General features: G+C 43.7%; 1 protein-coding gene across 1 annotated transcript; it reads left to right on the top strand.

Annotated features, from left to right (window-relative positions):
- Positions 1-12: 12 nt before the first annotated feature.
- Positions 13-23,043, top strand: tmem45b (transmembrane protein 45B). The gene is made up of 6 exons (XM_028808471.2): positions 13-179; positions 17,490-17,684; positions 17,782-17,994; positions 22,286-22,470; positions 22,576-22,721; positions 22,805-23,043. Exons 2-6 carry the CDS (start codon positions 17,495-17,497, stop codon positions 22,929-22,931), a joined length of 861 nt encoding a protein of 286 aa, XP_028664304.1. The 5' UTR covers positions 13-179; positions 17,490-17,494; the 3' UTR covers positions 22,932-23,043.

Raw genomic sequence — 23,043 nt, 5'->3', positions numbered from 1 at the left:
GACGTGTGGACTCCGCCTGTGATTTGACAGCCTGAAGAATGCGCACCTGTGCACTCCCATAAGGTGAGCGACACTAGAGGCGAGAGGGAGGGCGCGACGGGACCTCCGAAAAGGCAAAGCGACACAAACGCGGCGTGGGGGCAGCCCTCATCGTGACGGTCGGCCCCGCACCTGTGCAGGTGAGCCCCTCCGTGCCGTGATGTGAGTGGGTGCGTGCGCGTGACAGACTGGCAAAATGTGCGGGCGAAGAGTGTAGTGCAACGTGCCACCGTTGCGCGCCGAAGTGGGACTGTCAGGCTGAGCGAGAGACTTCGGCTTGGCAGAGGGAAGTTGTGCGGGCTGGCTGGGAACGAGGCGCGGTGACCCATCGGGTGGATTCTTCTCGTGTGTGGATAGATAGATAGATAGATAGATAGATAGATAGATAGATAGATAGATAGATAGATAGATAGATAGATAGATAGATAGATAGATAGATATGAAAGGCACTATATATTACATAGATAGATAGATAGATAGATAGATAGATAGATAGATAGATAGATAGATAGATAGATAGATAGATAGATACTTTATTAATCCCAAGGGGAAATTCACATACTCCAGCAGCAGCATACTGATAAAAAACAATATTAAATTAAAGAGTGATAACAATGCAGGTATAACAGACAATAACTATGATCCGAGTACGATCACGATTGCCCGGCTGGTTGTTTTCTTCTCGGTAGGTTGACACTTTAAACTTTTCTTTGCACAGCGCCATACGCGTTGGCACGCAAGCTACAGACACGCACCGCGCGTGAAGTCGTTGCGGGCTGCTGGTTCTCATTTATGAAGTACTTTGCCTTGAGTTACGATCTTTGAACAGTAAGCCTGCCTCGAGTGTGCCGCGGCTCCGATTTCCTATTTAAACAGCGGTGGACACACACACTGCCTTAGTAACCGTTGGCTTGGCGACGCGTCCACGGTCACACCTGCTCAACATCTTACACTACAGGACAGTAGAGCAACACCAGGTGACAGAGGAGTCTGTCTGGAAGTTGGGGCGTTCTTCAATTTCACATGTTCCACCCCTTTTGTAAACCCACTTACTTATCCTGATCAGGGTCTCATGGAAGCTGGGGCCTGACCCAGTAGTCATTGAGTGCAAGGCAGGATGCCAGCTCATTGCAGGTCACTGGCCTCATACGCTTGTGAGAGCAAACCATAGACTCACATTAGCACCAGTCTCTAATATCAATGAGCTAATCTAAATAGGCTACACCTCCAGATGTTAGCATCGCATTCTTGCGCCACACAATTAATTTTAAAAAAAGGTTACATCTCAAGTATTAATACCACTCCCTTTTGATACTTGACTAAAATCAATGGACCACACCTTTATCCTCTTATCTGCCTAAATACACTACCTGACTGAGACACACCCCAATGAGCTAATATCAGTAGACCACACCTCCAAGCGTTAGTAACACCCCTTATTTCACTGAGCTAATATTAGTAGGCCACACCTCCAAGTGTTAGTAACACACCTTATTTCATGGAGCTAATATCAATAGGCCACACCTCCAATTGTTAGTAACACCCCTTATTTCACGGAGCTAATACCAGTAGGCCACACCTCCAATTGTTAGTAACACCCCTTATTTCACTAAGCTAATATCAGTAGGTCACACCTCCATGTGTTATCACTGCCCTCTTGTACCACATAGCTAATATCAATATGACACACCTCCAAATGTTAGTACCACCCCAGATGTCACACCTCCATGTATTAGTGCCGCCCCCTGTGCCTCTGAGCTAATATAAACAGGCCTCACCTCCAAATATTAGTCCCGTCCTCTTCTTTTCCTTATTTCATTGGCAGCTTTTACACCCTTAGCACTGCCCCTTGTGCCACTGAACTAATATTAATAGGCCACACCTCCAAATGTTAGTACCACCTGTTGTACCACTGAGCTAATATAAACAGGTGTTCTAGTATTAATACTAACCCCTTGTGCCACTGAGCTAATATAAATAGGCCACACCTCCAAATATTAGTCCTCTTCTTCTCTTTGTTATTTCATTGGCAGCTTTTACACCTGTAGTACCGCCCCTTGTACCACTGACCTAACATCACCAGGCCACACCTGCACATGGCCATGTTAATACCACCCTTTGGCATCATTAAACCCCCTACATGTGTAAGTCACCCCTCCAAGTGTTAGCGCCCCCCCCAAACATTGCACCCTCTTGTGCCACTGAGCTAACATCAATAGGCCACACCTCCATCATGAGTACCGCCCTCCTTTCCTCTTTCCGCTTCTTCTTTTCATTGGCAGTTCTTACACAGGTCGCTGTGGGACATTCTATAAACAGTTGTGCGCCTTTCCTAATCCTGTCCAGTCAATTGAATTAACTACAAGTGGACTCCAAGTAAAAGTGTAGAAACGTCTCAATGATGATCAATAGAACGGGATGCACCTGAGCCAAACCAAAGGGTCTGAACACTTGGGTTAAAAATTCTGTTTTAACTTTGTCATTCTGGGGTATTGAGTGTCATTTGATGAATTTAAATGATTTTAGCACAAGGCTGCAACATAACAAAATGTGATAGAAGTGAAGGGGTGTGAACACTTTTAGAAAGCACTACATAGTGTCGGCCATTTCTAAAGTCAAAGCTGCTTCTCGTTGAAGCCGCTCCCTTACAGAGCTGTCTGGAGTCCCACATACTAGTTGAGCCCACTAAAGTCACACATCTTGATAAACGTGTACACTTCTGGCAAGTACAGGTAAAAACTAACATGAAAAATAATAATGAAATAGCATTCTGTTTTGAAGGACTTCAAAATTTTTTTTTTGTGAACTACATATCCCAGGAGCCCACGGGGCAGAAGGGCAGTAGGACGATAAAAGAAGATTGTTAGCCTGTGACTAAAAACAAAGTGAATGTGTCAGTTCTGTGATTCTTGAAGCAGATGGGAGAACACCACACTACTGAATACATCAGTGGAAGCCCCTCCACCCATTGGAGTCAATCAACGATTGCCCCTCTTCTTCCCTTCCTGTGCCTTGTTAGCCACAACAGGGTGTGCAGCTCCAGCACTCGTCTGCCTAGCTGTCATTCCTTCCCCAGACACAGGATGGTGCTGTTGTTCATCGTCTTTTGAATGTCAGCAGATTTTTTGCACTAAGTTGTGCTCTTTGGTACATCAGACTGTGGCTGTATGTCTGCGGTTATTAGTGCTGCATTGAAAAAGGGGTGTGGCTTTGTCTGCAATCCCATCGTCCTCCTGCAGATGGCACCACACTAAAGCCTCACACAGTAAATCTAATCCTTTGCCTTATGTGCACCCCTTCCTACCATAATATGACTCTGTTCAGGTGGGTGGTCTCTGCTTTTCCTCCATTCTGCTGACTGATGGCAGCAGCCATTGTGACTTATGTTTAGCTCTTCTGTCTGTCCATCTTGATTTAAGAGATGGCTCGGGAGTCTTATGGAGCATATTTATGCATCCTATAGGCTCAGTCCTCTTATTCACTGTGTAGTGGGGCAGCCCATTGGCACAGAACTAAGAAATCACCTCTTCTTAATCTCATCCACGCAGGGGTTGGCATTACACTTTCCAAGCAAGCCAATCACACCAACAGGCACTTATTGCACTGTGTGCTTGGATAGCTTATCCAGGGTGGCCCCAAGTGTGCCAGTCTTGTGCCCAATTCTCCTGCAAGTGTGAAAAGAGTTCAACTTGGGTGGCATGGCAGATGTTACAACCCTGTGGGCGGTGAGCCATCAGAAACGATTCCCTACAGGTTGGGTGGCCTTTCGCCCCCCCATGCCAGTCATCAGTTATCACGCCATGTCTCCAGCAGGGGGCACCTGATCCCTGGGATTGCTTTCTTTATAGAAATGGAGGACATACATGAACCTAACCATGGTGCAAATAGTCAGATGGGAGAAATATGACAAATATACAGTATACACATATACAGTGCATCCGGAAAGTATTCACAGCGCATCACTTTTTCCACATTTTGTTATGTTACAGCCTTATTCCAAAATTGATTAAATTCATTTTTTTCTCAGAATTCTACACACAACACCCCATAATGCCAACGTGAAAAAAGTTTACTTGAGGTTTTTGCAAATTTATTAAAAATAAAAAAACTGAGAAATCCCATGTACATAAGTATTCACAGCCTTTGCTCAATACTTTGTCGATGCACCTTTGGCAGCAATTATAGCCTCAAGTCTTGTTGAATATGATGCCACAAGCTTGGCACACCTATCCTTGGCCAGTTTCGCCCATTCCTCTTTGCAGCACCTCTCCAGCTCCATCAGGTTGGATGGGAAGCGTCGGTGCACAGCCATTTTAAGATCTCTCCAGAGATGTTCAATCAGATTCAAGTCTGGGCTCTGGCTGGGCCACTCAAGGACATTCACAAAGTTGTCCTGAAGCCACTCCTTTGATATCTTGGCTGTGTGCTTAGGGTCGTTGTCCTGCTGAAAGATGAACCGTCGCCCCAGTCTGAGGTCAAGAGCGCTCTGGAGCAGGTTTTCATCCAGGATGTCTCTGTACATTGCTGCAGTCATCTTTCCCTTTATCCTGACTAGTCTCCCAGTCCCTGCCGCAGTTAAACATCCCCACAGCATGATGCTGCCACCACCATGCTTCACTGTAGGGATGGTATTGGCCTGGTGATGAGCGGTGCCTGGTTTCCTTCAAATGTGACACCTGGCATTCACACCAAAGAGTTCAATCTTTGTCTCATCAGACCAGAGAATTTTCTTTCTCATGGTCTGAGAGTCCTTCAGGTGCCTTTTGGCAAACTCCAGGCAGGCTACCATGTGCCTTTTACTAAGGAGTGGCTTCCGTCTGGCCACTCTACCATACAGGCCTGATTGGTGGATTGCTGCAGAGATGTTTGTCCTTCTGGAAGGTTCTCCTCTCTCCACAGAGGACATCTGGAGCTCTGACAGAGTGACCATCGGGTTTTTGGTCACCTCCCTGACTAAGGCCCTTCTCCCCCGATCTCTCAGTTTAGATGGCCGGCCAGCTCTAGGAAGAGTCCTGGTGGTTTCGAACTTCTTCCACTTACAGATGATGGAGGCCACTGTGCTCATTGGAACCTTCAAAGCAGCAGAAATTTTTCTGGAACCTTCCCCAGATTTGTGCCTCGAGACAATCCTGTCTCTGAGATCTACAGACAATTCCTTTGACTTCATGCTTGGTTTGTGCTCTGACATGAACTGTCAACTGTGGGACCTTATATAGACAGGTGTGTGCCTTTCCAAATCATGTCCAGTCAACTGAATTTACCACAGGTGGACTCCAATGAAGCTGCAGAAACATCTCAAGGATGATCAGGGGAAACAGGATGCACCTGAGCTCAATTTCGAGCTTCATGGCAAAGGCTGTGAATACTTATGTACATGTGCTTTCTCAATTTGTTTATTTTTAACAAATTTGCAAAAATCTCAAGTAATCTTTTTTCACGTTGTCATTATTGGGTGTTGTGTGTAGAATTCTGAGGAAAAAAATGAATTTAATCCATTTTGGAATAAGGCTGTAACATAACAAAATGTGGAAAAAGTGATGCGCTGTGAATACTTTCCGGATGCACTGTACATATACATATACATATATATACATATCTCTATTATAAAAAAAAATCTTGAGATGAGACTTTTGCCAAGAGATTTTTTTCAAGCCCCGCCCTCCTCTCCACCATTTCCGGTTCACGGCCCGCGGCCCTCTCACCTCTCATTCATGTGAATGCTTTTGTCAGACACAGTTCCTGCGCTCTCAACTCTTATACATTTTTATGTTTTCCTCACTTTAAGTTCCCAATAAAAAAAGATTTATTATGACCAAATCTTATTGAAGAATTTCATCACGAAAAAATGAGTACACAGGCAATCCTAGCACTGAGAAACGATGAATTCAAACAAATTAACGTGAAAATTGTCGATCAGTTACACGGCAAATTAGTTAAATGCGTATCAATAGACTGTGCTGGAGGGCAGGCGGCATTCTTCTTGTAGACACTCGGCTTTGGGCATTTTGGGAGTCCCTCACCATTACAAAAACTCAACACATTTTACATATTCAGTGAGCTTATTAATGAAACTCGCCAGGTATGCATAACTGCCATCTGAACCATGTTATTTACGGACTGTGCTCTCCTAAGACCCAATCTGTGCCAGTGGACTTTCTCTAATCACTCATGGCCTCTGCCTGCCTGAAAGTGACAGGTCAACTGAAAGATCCGTCCTTACATCAGCTGCATGTCTGCTAAACAACCAGGCTCACGGATCACAATTACCAAATAGTTGCCTTTCATTTCTGGATATGCTGTCTCACCCTGTTGTCCTTCTCCTCGTGTCCGAATCATTTTATTGTGTGGTTTCACTGCCCTTCTATCGTGCTTCTCATCATTTACTGCTTGGAGCCTCACCCCCCTGGCATCGTAGCTCTCTTTACTATGACGACACAATTGTGAACTCTCACCCGCCCGCTGAGAACTCGGATGAGTCACCCTGACGGTTCACTCCTCTTGGCTTAAAGCCCATCATTCTTTTATCATTTATCAAAGTCACTCTCACGTCTCACCCTACTTTGCCTTCTTGATCTTTGTATCCAGTGCCCGTCTTCATGCCAACTCATAAAGGTGCTGGAGTGGAACCATTTTTGGTTCCCAAAAGACCCATCCACATGAAGGTTCTAGAAAGACCCTCAGTTTATTTAGACCCATAACTGGCTCCATAAAGAACATAACCATGAAAAGATGGTGACAGATTTGTGAAACACAAATGGCTCCTGATTTTAAAAGGACCCTCGCTGCAGACCATCACACAGGTTTACTTAGTCTGTTTGGGTCCTGCTAGGCAGCCTACCATACATTACAGATTTCAGGTTTTTTTCTGCATATTGGAAAGTTTTTCAAAGGACAAAGAACTAACTTCATATGCATAGAACCCGTCCCAGAATGCAATGGTGCTTTGGGGTTTTATGAGGAGCCACACAGCCCACTAAAGAACCATATACTACTCAAAAAAAATTAAAGGACCCCTTTGTAATGAGAGTATAGCATCAAGTCAATGACACTTGTGGGCTATTGATCTGCTCAGTTAAGTAGCAGAGGGGCTTGTTCATCAGTTTCAGCTGCTTTGGTGTTCATGAAATTAACAAGAGGAGCACTAGAGGGGCAACAATGAGAGGACCCCCAAAACAGGAATGAATGGTTTTACAGGTGGAGGGAGGCCACTGACATTTTTCACTCCTCATCTGTTTTGTCACTCGTTTTGCATTTGTCTACAGTCAGTGTCACTACTGGTAGCATGAGGCCATACCTGGACCCTACAGAGCTGGCACAGGTAGTCCAACTTCTACAGGATGGCACATCATGTTCCTCCCCCACGCTATGCGACTCTTCAATTCCACCCGGGGGGGGGGGGGATTAAACGTTAACATTATTCAAAGTTATTGTCTGTCTGTATACCTGTATTTTTATCACTCTTTAATTTAATATTTTCTTTATCAGTATGCTGCTGCTGGAGTATGTGAATTTCCTCTTGGGATTAATAAAGTATCTATCTATCTATCTATCTATCTATCTATCTATCTATCTATCTATCTATCTATCTATCTATCTATCTATCTATCTATCTATCTATCATGTAGCGGCTTTCATATCTATCTATCTATCTATCATATAGCGGCTTTCATATCTATCTATCTATCTATCTATCTATCTATCTATCTATCATATAGCGGCTTTCTTATCTATCTATCTATCTATCTATCTATCTATCTATCTATCTATCTATCTATCCATCTATCTATCTATCTATCTATCTATCTATCTATCTATCTATCTATCTATCTATCTATCAATACATGCCATTGCCAGAAGGTTTGCTGTGTCTCCTAGCACAGTCTCAAGGGCATGGAAGATATTCCAGGAGACAGGCAGTTTCTCTAGGAGAGCTAGACAGTGCCCCTCGTAGAAGGTCCTTAACCCATCAGCAGGACCCACCGGTATCTACTCCTTTGGGCAAGAAGGAACAGGATGAGCCCTGCCAGAGCCTACAAAATGACCTCCAGCAGGCAGACCACTGGTGTGAATGTCTCTGAGCAAACAATCAGAAACAGACTTCATGAAGGTGTCCTGAGAGCCTGACATCCTCTAGTGGGTCCTGTGCTCACTGCCCGCCCAGCACTGTGGAGCTCGATTGACATTTGCCATAGAATACCAGAATTGTCAGGTCCACCACTGGCGCCCTGTGCTTTTCACAGATGAGAGCAGGTTCACCCTGAGCACATGTGACAGACGTGAAAGTTATACTGCCTGTGACATCGTTCAGCATGACTGGTTTGGTGGTGGGTCAGTGATGATCTGGGGAGGCATATCCATGGAAGGACGCACAGACCTCTACAGGCTAGACAATGGCACCTTGACTGCCATTAGGTATCGGGATGAAATCCTTGGACTCATTGTCAGACCCTGTGCTGGTGCAGGGGATCCTGAGTTCCTCCTGGTGCACGACAATGCCCGGTCAGTCTCATGTGGCGAGAGGATGAAGGAATTGATACCATTGACTGCCCCCCCCACGCTCACTCGCCTGACCTCAATCCAATGGAACACCAATGGGTGGGACATTATGTTTCAGTCCATTTGACACCTCAGACTGTCCAGGAGCTCAGTGATGCCCTGGTCCAGATCTGGGAGGAGATCCCCCAGGACACCATCCGTCGTCTCAGAAGAAGCATGACATGACCCCCCGACGTCAGGCATGCATACAAGCACATGGTGGGGGTAGCGTACAAACTACTGAGTACGATTTGGAGTTGCTGCAATGAAATTTCAGCCAAATGGACTTGCCTGCCTGCCGCTGTATCGTTTTTTCCCTTTGATTTTCGGGGTGTCGTTGAATTCAGCCCTCTTTAGGTTGATCATTTTCATTTCCATCCTTTCATTCCTAACACATCACCAGATCAGTCCATATCAGTAGAGACAGCCAGCAGGATTTGTTTTCCCATTGAGATCTGATGTGTTTTCAAAGTGTTCCTTTAATCTTTTAAATTAAAGTACCCTGTGTTACTGTATGCAGAGAGACTCAGACTTGGACTTCGATCCTCCCATGCTACATAGTATATCAGGCAGCAAGAGTTCTCCAACATTTCTGGTCTTTGGTAGAAGTCTCGGCTTTGTCCAAACTGATGTTCAGCACCGTCAGGTCTTGTATCATCGTTCTTCTCCAACTGTTCCATGGGTGCCCTTTTTGTCATTTGGCATAGGGAGGTGCCCGTGTCATTGCCATCTTTCTTATCCAGTTATTCTCCATTCGAAGGATGTGGCCAGCCAGTCGAACTCTTGTGTGGGTGACGGTGATGTGGAGTTGGCATGAGACACTTCTTCATTAGAACGTCTCCATTGGTGACGTGATCGTAGTATCGGATCTTGAGGTGGGCACCTCTGCTGGAAGACGTCAGGCTCCTTATGATGCTTGCTGACACCTGCAATAAATGGCTATGGGAATCACAGTGGACCAGATCTTGTTCATCCTCCGGAAGGCGGCTGTCGCCTTTCTGATGCAGCAGTTTGACATCTGCTTCTGTGTCTCCATCTTTGGTGGTCAAACTGCACAATTAGGTGAATCTTTCCATTTCCATCAGCCTCTTCGATGCCATCATCACTCCCTTCGTGAGGGTCATGGCGTGTATGCTCATGTATGTTCTTGACTTTTGACTTCTCGGTGCTAATCTTGAGGCTGATTTTGGTGGCTTCTCCACTGGGGTCGGTCGTCACTTCCTGTAGCTTCATGTCATCTTCTTTGAGCAAGGCATTGTCGTCAGGGAAGTCTAAGTTGACCTTGATCAATCTCATGGATACCAGCTCTGATGTGTGCCCCTGCTCGTCACATGTCATATTGAGACTGTCATGGATCTAAATGGTCTTTCTGGAACCTTCATGTGGATGGGTATTTCGGAAACCAAAAATGGTCCCCTATGGCATTGCTCTGAAGAACCCCTCTGGCACCTTTGATTTTTAAGAGTATCCATGATCTCAGATCTCCTAAAAGCGCCATGTGTCTGTAAAGTATTTCATGACATGGACTTGATGGGGTACTTCAGTAAACCGTAGACAGTCGGCGCCATTCACAGCTGCACTCTGCAAAGCAGAAGCCATACATCGACACCGTCCTGAAGCAGCGGTGACTTGTCTGGTCTCGGTGTCATCTGAGATAGAAAGCAGCACAGCGGGGGTCGTGTATTGTGGTCCGACAAGTCAAAATGTCAAATAAGGTTTGGACGACAAAAGTATGCTCTTCAGGCCAAAGAAGAAAAGCTTTGTCCAAGATGTTATCAGGGTCAGGTCAAAAAGCTAGTATCTGGAATGCTATAGGTAACTGGCCCATCTGTAAGGGCACCATCAATGCACAAAGACGGGCACACATTTTGGTGCAACGTAGGCTACCATCCATCTGCCGTCTTTTCCAAGGAAGACCCTGCATTTTCCAGCAAGATGACACCAAACCACATTGTGCCCGGATTACAAGCTATGTAAATAAAGACGGCAGGTACAAGACTGGCAGTGCCAACTGGGGTGGCTCATTAGGAAATGTAAAATACGACAAACGAAGACCCCCATACAGCTGTGCAGATGAAGACCCACATAATGGACGAATGTGTGGACATCCTGCTTACTAAACTGAAGCAGCTTGTGTCTTTAGCGCTGCAACGCTTTCTAATTGTTACTAAAAGAAAAGGTGACGTGAGGAGGGCATCACTCGACTTTGGAGTGTGTGGCACTCATCAGAGTTGACATGTCTGAATAATTAAAATAAACACATAAATAAGCCCAGTAAAACGTCAAATAAGGTGGTGTAGTGTTTACAATACGGGGAAGCCAATTTTCAAATCGCTCCTTTTAGTTTTTATTTTGCATTGTCCATACTGTCCCCACTTTTTTTTTTTGAAATTGGAGTTTGATGTCTAATTTATTAGTTTTATTTTCTGCTTGCAATTTTTTTTCATTAATATCTTGTAAACCACCTTGAGCTCCATGGTTTACATGTGAACATACAATAAAAATACATATTTAAAGGAAATAAAAGCGTGACTCTGCAAAAATGTAGTGCCTAAAGGTACCCTCACGGTTTTCTTTACATTAAAAATCACCTCACAACTGCATTATGTGCCGATTATAATAATTCAATATTTCATTAACACAATCATTTATGGGCGGTACGGCAGTAAGGAGACCTGGGTTCGCTTCCCGGGTCCTCCCTACGTGGAGTTTGCATGTTCCTCTGGTTTCCTCTCACAGTCCAAAGACATTGGCGATTCTCTAGTGTGTGGTTGTGTGTGTGTGTGTGTGCCCTGCGGTGGGCTGGCATCCTTCCCGGGATTTGGTCCTGCCTTGCGCCCTGTGCTGGCTGGGATTGGCTCCAGCAGACCCCCGTGACTGACAGTCATTTATCGGCAAAGCGACACAATGACCGGGCTAACCATCACGGACGCTCTACAACGGGTACACCCTTCACGGATTGTTGTATGGCTAAGAAATACGAGCTACAGACGTGTGCGCGTTCACCCTGCTGTGTGCCGTCACCTGGCGCCCGCCCCGTTGTTTCTCCTGCCTTGTGCCCGACAGAGCCGGTTCTAGGATCTTTGCTGCCCTAGGTAAACTCGCAAATGGTGCCCCACCACCGCCTTTTCTTTGAGAGGAATCATCACTGCCAGACCTGTACACTGAGAGGTGGAGACAGGACTTGGGACAGCGAAGAATTTAGGACATCGATTTCACAATTTGAGAAAGTCGACTTATAGCAGCGTCTGTTTACAAGACTTTCTTTCAGAAAGTACGTTCTTGAAGGGTGCCATTTCAGAAAATAAGAGGGAATCGAGCTGTTTTAGTAAAATGTGTTGTTTTTGTAAAGAGAATTAACGCACGCATTAAATCCTCTTACGAAACCCGCGATTTCTGCAGTTACTATTTAAACTACCACAGCTATAAGTGTGCTTTTTGCTGATGGTGACATTTTTTAACTGTGACATTACCGTAACATCTTGCCTGAAGAAGGGGCCTGAGTTGCCTCGAAAGCTTGCATATTGTAATCTTTCTAGTTAGCCAATAAAAGGTGTCATTTTGCTTGTCTTTTCTCTAACTTTATAAAATAAATTGAAAATTTAGTGTAACAACAACATGAAATTAAACTGAGAATATAATAGTTATCATCTTTAAACAGGAATCTTTGCCCACAATTCCTATTTACCGTATGCTCATCTATGCAAATAATCCAATCTACCTCTCCAAAAAAACCCGCACAACTGCTTTAGCGAGCCCAGAACGAAACTCGCAAAGGGTGGTGAGCAACAAAGGACGGTATTTGCTAAGTTTTTAACATCAGTTTTAATGTTTGTCCATTTGGGAGACGATCGTAGTTAGGGTTAAATCAGCTTTTAGCAATTTGCTGAAGAGCTACAGTCCTGCTGCTGTTTTAAACCTTTCATTTTATTTCGCCATGTCTGTCTTTTCTATGGTACAGTTTGAGGATTATTATTATTGTTGTCGCTCGTGTTATTGTTGGACTGTATAGGTCGCCAGACGTTAAGACCGAACATCGCTAGTATACGAAAATAATATTACACGATATAATCGGACATTCGCTTGCAGTCCGAATGTTCGTAGGTTTCTATTGGTTAAAAATTTTTCTGGGTAACAAATTGTGTTGTGCAGAGTGCAGACTGTGCAGGCGCTGCTGAGGCGCACAACATAAACGCTTGTGTTGCGGTCCGGACAAATGTATCTAAACAAAATAAAGATTGGAGTCGCTATGTGAGGCTGCAGTAATGCACTCTGACCACTAAAGGGCGCTCTAGACGTTTGCCTACATCGCCTATGCCCAGAAACGGCCCTGGTGCCCGATGATTCCTGGGATGGGCTTCCGCTAATCAACCAAAACACCCCCCAAACAGCAAACCGAATGTGTATGTTGAGAAAACAGACAGTCAGATGGAAATATGAGCTCCAAATAGCTATACACCATCCACTGCCAGCACTCGACAACTGCACGTTTGCGGATACCATTTTCAAATCACTTACCACAAGCCCGTTTGATATTTAACCACATGATGTTGTAAATCCCTATTTAAAACGTGCATTTTATGTACTCAACTAATAAATGTCATTACGTTTAAACACCGCTGTTATTTTTATTCGACTCATTGCTAAACAGATATGTAAAAAACAAACTAGGAATACGTGCCCTTCTGAAGAAGTGGGGGAAAAAACAAAAATGCTGGAATTCGCTCTTAAAAAATGAACTAACAGGATTTTTCACTTTAGTTGTTTAGTTCGATGTAAATTAAAATAATCATGTTTGTTGACATTGACATCACACTACAATTGAATTATGTTGAAAGAAAACCATTATTTTCTTTTTATAAAATCGTAATCAGCCTCGGAGATCATTGTCTGTTTTTATGTTAAACTTACTCCAAATTAACACTTTTTAAATACTCAAAACAATATATGTCCATTTTTATTTTACACAGCTGAATTAAATTGATTTAACCTAATAGAAATACGTTTTCTATATGCGTTTCGCCCGCATTTGCATAAAGATCCGCCCCTTCTAATGCATTATAGTTCAAGACAAGCCCACGCCTCTCTGCAAGTCATCGTAAAGATTGTTTTTAAGTTGATTTTTTCCGAATGCAGTGGGTTTTTTTCTTCTTTGCCTCATATATATATATATATATATATATATATATATATATATATATATATATATATATATATATATATTCACGGCATTCGTAGTCTGAATCACAATCTGATTGTATGGGTGGTTACCTACCATTGTGGTTGGTCAGCAAGTCAGCTAACATCCGCCACGGTGCCCTCAGTTGTGAGAAGCAGATCATAGAATGGTTGAAATAGTTTACTGTCAAATAATGCAAAGAGTACGCGACACGTGTTTCGCCCTAATTCTGGGCTCATCAGGCGTGCACACTCATTGCACTCCCTTACGGGAATCGAACCTCCTATACCACAGTGATACCGCTTACTTCAAACGCCAAATTCAGGAGAAATTTGATCCGGAGTTCGGACTGCGGGCGCAATGTAAAAATGCAGTAACAGACGGCGCTTATGCAGCGAGCGTGAACTTCAGCGGTTGTGCGCCCAAGTCGTTTCTCGCTTTCATTGCGTTACGCTCATGTGCTGTCAGAGCGTTTCCGCTTGATATTTGGTGAGTATAATAAATAAACCCGATCTGTTAAACATGGCAACCAAGAACAGCGTGGATGCAAAGAAGCCTAAGAGGAAGGTTGTAGTATCTTCGAATAAGGAGATAAAATAAGTTATCGCGAAGTGTGTTCATAGAAGGTGACCCCCACCCCCAACAGTAATCTTTCTCTTCTTCTCCACCAGCCAGACGGGACATCAACGCTCATCACGAAGGTGTGCAGTAAATACAATCTTCATTTTATGATGCAGTATTTACGTATTTAGTTTATTGTCCTCACGTTTTATTTTATTATTTAGAGCATTTAATTGTGTTATTGTCTACCTTAAATTACGTGTATTTGCTGTTGGGTCTGGGAACGGATTAATTCACTTTCCATTATTTCTAAAGGGGCAAATCGATTCGGACTTCGAACAATTCCGAGTTCAAACGGCCTCCTGGAGCGAATTATTTCGAAGTACGAGGCACCACTTGTATTGAAATTACCCAGAAAGTGCAATCACCCAAAATTAATGAACACAGTGTCCCAAATTCTCAACTGTGCCGACATAGCATCAATGGCCTTTTTATTACTAACTGCACCCTAATCTACCTGAATAACTGATTTTTATTTATTGGAAAATACAGAAAAAGTACATGGGAAATTAATTAAATATAAAGATTTTTTTGAGTGTATTAACAAAAGATGAATTTATGAGAGCTACATATTTAAACTATAACAACTTAGATGGTAGGGTGGCGCAGTGAGTAGCGCTGTTGCCGCAGTTAAGAGACCCGAGTTCGCATCCTGGGTCCTCCCTGCGTGGAGTTTGCATGTTCTCCCCGTGTCTGCGTGGGTTTCCTCCGGGTGCTCCGGTTTCCTCCCACAGGTGCATTGGCGATTCTAAATTGTCCTTGGTGTGTGCCTGGTGTGTGTGCATGTGCCCTGCAGTGGGTTGGCACCTTGCCCGGGGTTGTGTTGTGCCCTGTGTTGGCTGGGATTGGCTCCAGCAGACCCCCTGTAGTTAGGATATAGCGGGTTGGATAATGGATGGGATGGATTAATTAAATTGAAACAGGTGTTATAATTTTATTATGTACATCCAAGAAGTAACCTTTTTCTGTGTAATTCAGCGTGTTCGAAAGAAACGTAAAGATTTATGAAGTACAAGTATATAATAAACGAGAATAGTTGCATCAAATGTTTGAATGTGTGCTTTACTTTAAATGTTTAAAGTCTTAATAATCTCATTTGTAATAGAAGTTGGTCGTTTTCATCCTCTGATGGAAGTCCACAGTGGGGCTAGACCAAAAATCAACAGTAACACATTAAATTCGTAATCGCTGACCTTGAAATCGTCTGAAATGATACCCCACAAGCTTATGTTTGAAATTTGTCATTCGTGGGGGACTAAATCCCGAGTAAAAGATCAACACTATCATCATATTCGTAATCACTGCCCTTGCGGTAGTCCGATATGATACCCCGCGTGTTTATGTGTGCAGTCTTTCATTTTGAACCTCCTGGAATTGGCTGCTCGAGGGACAGGAGACCACCGGTAAGGAATCAAACGTATGAGGGACGTTCAAAAAGTTTCCGCACTTTTATGTTTTCGTAGGAAACGGTGAAGGCGGGAGGGAGGAGTAGGGATTGGGCATTAAAACGCTGGTACGACGCGGGGGAAACTGCATCGCGGACGGAGGTGACTATGTAGAGAGGCGATGTCGTTTGTTTTTGAATTTCTTAATAGAGTTAAAAAAAAAAGTGTGGAAACTTTTTGAACGTCCCTAACTTATATATCTACACGCATACTAAATCAACAGGACATACATTTAACTGGGACAATGTACAAATAAGATTTAAGGCCAGTACCAAAAGTGCCAGAGAACTGGCTGAATCTTGGCTATCAAATGAGAACGCCATCGACAGACATTTGGACATAAACCCAGCATATGCAAACTTAAGAAGAACATGTTCATAATAAATAAAATCTTTACAACTAATACCCCGTAACTTTTGCTATATATTGCCTTTGATTCTTGTAAGTCTAAGCATTATCCTCTGATGAAGGCCCCTGGTAGGGGCTGAAAGCTCAGGAATAAAAACTGCTTTATGATACGTGATTCATTTTTTTCTCCCTTTGTGGATCTCCAGCTGCAAATATGCAAACCGTATCACAGACCTGCTTTTTATATATATATATATGTGTGTGTGTGTGTGTGTGTATCTGTGTGTCCCTTGTAACCTCAAAGTAGCATAAAGTGACACTCCATATGCCAGTATTACCAGTCCCCACCTTTGACATTTTGTGAAAAGGAGTGACTTTAACCCCTCGTATTCCATAGGGGGTCTGCACATCTTTACGTCTTTCTGGCCATTTGTGCTGTAGACACCTACTGGGCTGTCATATTGTCCAACTGGCCTAAAACTGATATTTCTGGGGGACAAGAGGGCCAAAAAAAGCTTGGCATCTTGCAGGAGAAGACCTCAAGACGAGTCAAATGGTATATCACACGTTTCCAGTCAGGAGGCACCAGACAAAATAAACAACTGAAATGGTTTCAAAGTGAATTTCTATGTCTACTGCTCGCCCGGGTCAGACTTGTTCGACTGCTGTGTCAAGTGACAATGTTCTTTTGATGGCTGGCTGGCTGCCTGGCAAGTCCACTCCCTGCACACGAGGTCTCTCGTCCTGACTCACTAAGTGGATTCTTGTTTCCTTTATTCTTCTCGCTGCCATTAAGGCCGCCTCATGCAAAGTGAAGCCTCGCCTTCAGAAGCTGTCACAGCCACTGGTTGGACTGGCTGAACCTGTGGCACAAGTGCTCCGTGGGCACGAGCTTCACCTCAAGGAAGTTGGCCACAAAACTTCCCAGCACTGCCCCCCTTCACCCCCACCACTTGTGTCCTTGGCGGGTGGCACTGTGCCGGCCCTGGCAGAATTGGGGTGTGAGACACAGTGGAGGCTACCTGTGTGCCATGCTGCCATTATAGGGTCCCGATTGTCACTTGTGCCAGATCCAGTCTTGCAGGTGCACTCTCTCTGGCACCAGGAGCAGCTAAGTGATCCTCCTTACCTTGAAACGGCTGAAGAATCTCAAATTACCAGATGTAAAGAAAGGACGAGGAGCGCGCACGAGGAACTCATCAGTTATAGTGACAGAAACACATAAAGGAGACCAGGCCAGCGCCATCTCTGCACCGAAATGAATATGCCTTGCTGTATATAATGGCTTCACTTTGTTTTTCTTCTTCTTCTTCCCCCTACAGCGGAAATGGCAAACTTCAAAGGCCATGCCCTGCCGGGCAGCTTCTTCCTGCTCTTCGGACTTTGGTGGTCCATCAAATACCCACTGCGCTACTGCTGGCAGAACTCCCGGGTGGGTGGGCGCACGACCCTGAGTGCCTGTTTTCAGCGGCTTGACCTAATTGAGGGTGTACTCAAGTTGCTCTTCTGCCTAGTAGGTGAGCCCATGCCCATCTTGCCAAGTATAAGGGACGAATTGGGGGTACAGGGCCATTAAGCTTACTCTTTGTTTCTTACTTTCTCCTATCATCACAGGGATCCTCGCCGAGCAGTTTGTACCTGATGGGCCACACATGCACCTCTACAGCGAGGAAGAACACTCCTGGGTGAAGCTGATGAACTGGCAGCACAGCACCATGTACCTTTTCTACGCCATCTCTGGCATCACCGACATCGTGACCTTCACCCCAATCCCCACCCCTCAGGGACTCGATCGGCTTATGCTGTCTATGGCGGTCTTCGTCGAAGGTGAGTGGCGCACGTACAGATGGGTTCAGAAGAATAGCAGTGCGTTTAAAGCTCTAAATCCTTCTCATAGCTTTTATTTCCATACACGCATTGGGCACACTGCACAGTCTATTCAAAATCAAAACACGAATTTATCAAATTTGTGTTGTTCCTTTACAGAAAGTGAAGAAAAGGGAATATTAGGCTGTTAAACAAAACAGCAGTGTGGAGTTCAATTAGTGAGGCCATTCACTCGATTGTCAGTTACGGCCCTCATTTAAGGAAGGAAGGCAGCAAACGTTGGACATCCTGGTCAGAGTGCATAGGGTGCCATAAAATGGGTCGCTCCAGACATTAAAAAGCATACTTTAAAAAGTTGAGTGGAGAGGAAAACATATAAAGAAGTGCAGAAAATGCTTTAAAATGGCAACCAAAACCTGAAAGACACGGAAGAAAACAGAAAACTGCCATTCGAATGGCAAAGACTCGGCCAACGATCACCTCCAGGAACATCAAAGATGGCCTAAAACGGGGGTCCCGGAGGGCCGCATTGGCTGCAGGTTTTTTATTCCAACGAGTTTCCTAATTAGAAAGCAGTCCATGCTGATAATGAAACATGGAATTGAACTAACCCGCTGAATCCGAACACAAGGTCATGGGGGTGTGCTGGAGCCAATCCCAGCCAACACAGGGCACAAGGCAGAAACCAATCCCGGGCAGGGTGCCAACCAACCGCAGGGCACACACAAACACACCCACACACCAAGCACACACTAGGGCCAATTTAGAATCGCCAATCCCCCTAACCTGCATGTCTTTGGACTGTGGGAGGAAACCCACGCAGACACGGAGAGAACATGCAAACTCCACGCAGGGAGGACCCGGGAAGCGAACCCAGGTCTCCTAACTGCGAGGCAGCAGCACTACCACTGCACCACCGTGCCGCCCAGCTTGTTAATGCTTTCATTCATCCAAGAGCAGTTTGAGTTGCACTGTAGAGTTTCCTTCCGTGAGAGATTATCATCTACGGGTTTTGTGGAATAGATTTAAACTTAACGGTCCTTCCAATTCTCCTTTCACTCATTTCTAAACATTTTTTATTGGAGATACTTCATGATAAGCACGTGAGCTGGAGAGCCGCTAGCTTACTGGTCATCTGCGTTTCATTATTTATTTGATTTTATTACTTTTATTAAATGTTATTAAATTATTTTAATTTTTTTTTTAATTTTAATTTAATTTTTTTAATTTTAATTTAATAAATTATTTGATTTTATTAAAATCAAATAACATTCAATACACATAACTCAAGTTTTACAAAAAAAAAAAAAAAGGTTCGAAACAAATCAACCTCCACCCCTGAGAAAGGGAGCTAGGCCAGCGGTGTAAAACTTTAATAATAGTAAAAATAAGTGAATAGATAAATTAATAAATGAATAAAAATAAATGAAGTAAAAGAGGGGAGAGAACCTGCTTCCTCAATTGAAATGCTTCTTCTAAAATGTTACTGATTTCATTATTAACTAATGTCTGATTAAGTAAACAGGCAACAATTAAAACTTAAACGCAGCTGCTAAAATCTAAAATAGGCAATTCACGGGCCTGAATGCTCACAGGCAAGCAAACTAAAATTAAGCCCAAAAAACACATTGCTTTAGTAGTAAATAAAAGGGTTCTAATTAAGAAATTGGTTAAAATGAAAACCTGCAGCCACAGCAGACCTTCCAGGACTGTAATCGAGGACCTCTGATCTGCGACGTAACTAAAATTTGTCTTTGATGAATAAAGGCACAAATAAGGCGTAGAGTTACACACCAACTATCATTATCAGCAAGGAGCGAGTTCTAATTAGGACACTGGCTGGAAATGAAAACTGGCAGCCACTGCAGCCCTCCAGGACCTATTGAGGACCACTGGTCTAAAGCAGGGGTCCTTAATCACAGTCCTGGAGGGCCGTAGTAGCTGCAGGTTTTCATTCTAACCCTTTTCTAAATTAGTGAGCAGATTTTGCTGCTAATTCACTCTTTGCCTTAATTTTAATTGATGCACAACTTAAGACTCGGGCCCCTTATTTATTTTTTTTCCTTAATTAGCAACCAAACATTATTAAGACACAAAATGTACCAACACATAAACAACAACCTGCATCCATCACACAAAAACTGAAAATAAAGAAAGGTGAAGGCCTCAGTAATGTTGATCTGCTCAGGTCCACAAAACGTTTTGACAGCGCAACTTAAAAAAGAAAATCCACAGTTTTGGAAATGTCTGCCATGGCAGAATGAGCGCCGTGGAATTAAATAACGGGTTTAATTAGCAACGAGAATTGGCATCAAATTAAGAAACTGAGTGAAGTTGGTTGGAGTTTGAGGCCCCAACTTAGTTGGTCATCTGTTGGCTTACGTCACATCAAATTTATGTTTAGGTGCCATTTAAGGAAAAAAGAATCAATTCAGTGGTCAGAGTCTCAAGAAAAGTAAACTAAAATAAAGGAAAATAGTTAATTAGCAGCAAAAACTGGTCACTGATTAAGAAAAGAGTTAGAATGAAAACTTGCAGCCACAGTAGCTGTCCAGGACTGGAGATGGAGACCCCTGGTCTAAAAGTTACCTGTGAGTACCTGTGTTACAACTAGACCAGGGGTGGGTAACGTCGGTCCTGGAGAGCTGCAGGTTTTGTTCCAGCTCAGTTTCTTACTGAGAAGTCAATTACTGCTGATGACACAATTACTGCTTAAGTGACATTTTGATGCTTCATTTTAGCGGTCTTGCTTGTTAAGGTTCCCCACCCTTAATCACTTATTTCGATCTTAATTGTTTAATGGCTCCTTTTTAGCAATAAGATGTAAATGATAAAGCAGCTAGCAGTTCACCATCTAACTTGTTTCCATTTACATCTCTATGGGTTCGTGTTGAACTGTTTGATTTAATAAAAAACTAAATAGAAAAATGTGACACTTAATAGAAAAATGTGAGAGTGAAAATCAAACGTTTTAGGCTTCAAATGACTTGGATGACATCCTTGCAAAGGAAAAAAATCTGTTATGTTTACAATATAAGAACCTAACATAACAGACTAACAAGCCATACAATTAACTAAGGTCTGAAATTGGCTTCTAATTAAGCAATTGGGTGGGAATGAAAACCTGCAACCACTGTGGACCAACAGGACCAGGACCAACACTGCCCTCCCCTGAACTAGAAGATGCCTATGTGAAGCCAAGCTATTGGCAAGAAGCCCCCGCAAAGTCCCACTATTGGTGGGGGGGATGGTTAAAGATATGTGCTGAATGGGTTACAATTTGCCAAAGAACACTTTGAGAAAAGACGCAACATTTTGTGGACTGATGAAAGCAAGATTGTTCTGTTAGGGTCAGTTTGTCAGACGATCCCCCCATCAAACACTAAATTCAAGCCACAGTACACTGTGAGGCATGGTGGCGCAAGCATCATGATATGAGGATGTTACTCACACTATGGTGTCGGGCCTATTTATCGCATATCATGGATCAGTTTGAATACCTCAGAATACTTGAAGAGGTCACATTGCCTTATGCCAAAGAGGAAATGCCCTTGAAATGGGTGTTTAAACAAGACAACGGACCCTAATAAACGAGCAACATCAGATCCTGGTCCCAGACCAACAAGATTGACGTTATGGGGTGGCCAGCCCAATCCAATCCAATCCAATCACTGGACCTTAATCCAATGGGGTGACATCAAAAAAGATGTTTCTGAGGCAAAGACCAAGAAATGCAAAAGAACGGTGGAATGGAGTCCAAGCATCATGGGCTGGAATACGTGGTGGATTCCATGCAACACACAGATGGGCAGCAGTTGTCAGAAACAGCAGCTATACAACAAAATATTAGTTCAGTGATGCAAAGGAAAGTAAAATCTCAACATTGTTCAGTTTTACAGCGAAAGCTCGAGTTTGTAAAGAAGAATGCAGACATGGCTATTTTTTGAACAAGAAGAATATTCCCTTTCCTTCACTTTCTGTAAAGGAACAACACAAATTTGATCAAATTTTTCTTCATGGTTTGATTTGGAATAGAATGTGCAATGTATGGAAATATAAGCTATGATAAGGATTTTGAGCTTTATTTGCTGTTTTTAAACACACTGCTAGTATTCTGAACACAACTGTAGTGTTAGGAGATGGGCCTCCACCTGTGGATCAGGACCTGGCTGTCCAGATTTGTTGGGCTGCAGAAGCCTTAATGAGGGCATGGAAGGCAGTGAGATAGAAACATAGAAAGGACAACTTTTCCCCACCCATAAACTTAACCCACCTTCCTCTGTGCCTGCAGGATTTTTGTTCTACTTTCACCTTCATGGCCGCTCCCCTCTCGACGTGCACATCCACTCACTCTTGCTGGTTGCTGTGTTTGGTGGTGCTGCCAGTATCTTTCTCGAGGTCTTCCTTAGGGACAATGTCATCCTGGAGCTCTTCAGAAGCAGCCTTGCCATCCTGCAAGGCACATGGTTTTTCCAGGTAAGTTTCCAGTAGGTGGCACATGGTGCCCAAAAAAAAAAAAAAAAAAAAAAAAATTGACAGGATTGAGAATCTTTACCAGTTATGGGCTCTTTTGCTCTGCAGATCGGGTTTGTGCTCTTTCCCCCTAATGGAGGTCCTCAGTGGGATGAGAACATGCACGACAATATGACTTTCATCACGATGTGCTTCTGCTGGCACTATGTAGGAGCACTGCTCATCATGGCCATCAACTACACGGTGGTCTGGTGGTAAGTATCCTGGGATGTGGGCATACAGTAGGTGCATCAATACTTGCCCTCATGTCTGAACACTTGTTGTCTTTGTGTTCCAGCGGAGTGAGGCGCTGTACTCGGCGAGAGGGAGGAAACATGGAGATGAATCTGCAGAAGAAACCAAGCAAAAATGGCTCCAAAAAGGGCCTTCTGCAGCACTGTGAGGATGAGGAGGAAGAGGAATAAACAGGAAGTCTGGCCCACTGTAAGAGAAGCCAGAGAGCATATACTTGCCGGACAACCTGGACACTTATCTATTATCCCACCCTCTTTTATTCAATAAAATGTCTGAGAAACC

This window comes from Erpetoichthys calabaricus, chromosome 9, assembly GCF_900747795.2.
Source record: "Erpetoichthys calabaricus chromosome 9, fErpCal1.3, whole genome shotgun sequence".
NCBI lineage: Eukaryota > Metazoa > Chordata > Cladistia > Polypteriformes > Polypteridae > Erpetoichthys > Erpetoichthys calabaricus.
The sequence above is the reverse complement of the archived record's forward strand: the minus strand, read 5'-3'. Positions and strand labels throughout refer to the sequence as shown.

Coding starts and splice junctions, on each gene's coding strand:
- tmem45b (XM_028808471.2), top strand. CDS start 17,495: ATGGCAAACTTCAAAGGCCATGCCCTGCCGGGCAGCTTCTTCCTGCTC. Junction 22,471..22,575: donor AAGGCACATGGTTTTTCCAG/GTAAGTTTCCAG, acceptor TTTGCTCTGCAG/ATCGGGTTTGTGCTCTTTCC. Junction 22,722..22,804: donor AACTACACGGTGGTCTGGTG/GTAAGTATCCTG, acceptor TTTGTGTTCCAG/CGGAGTGAGGCGCTGTACTC.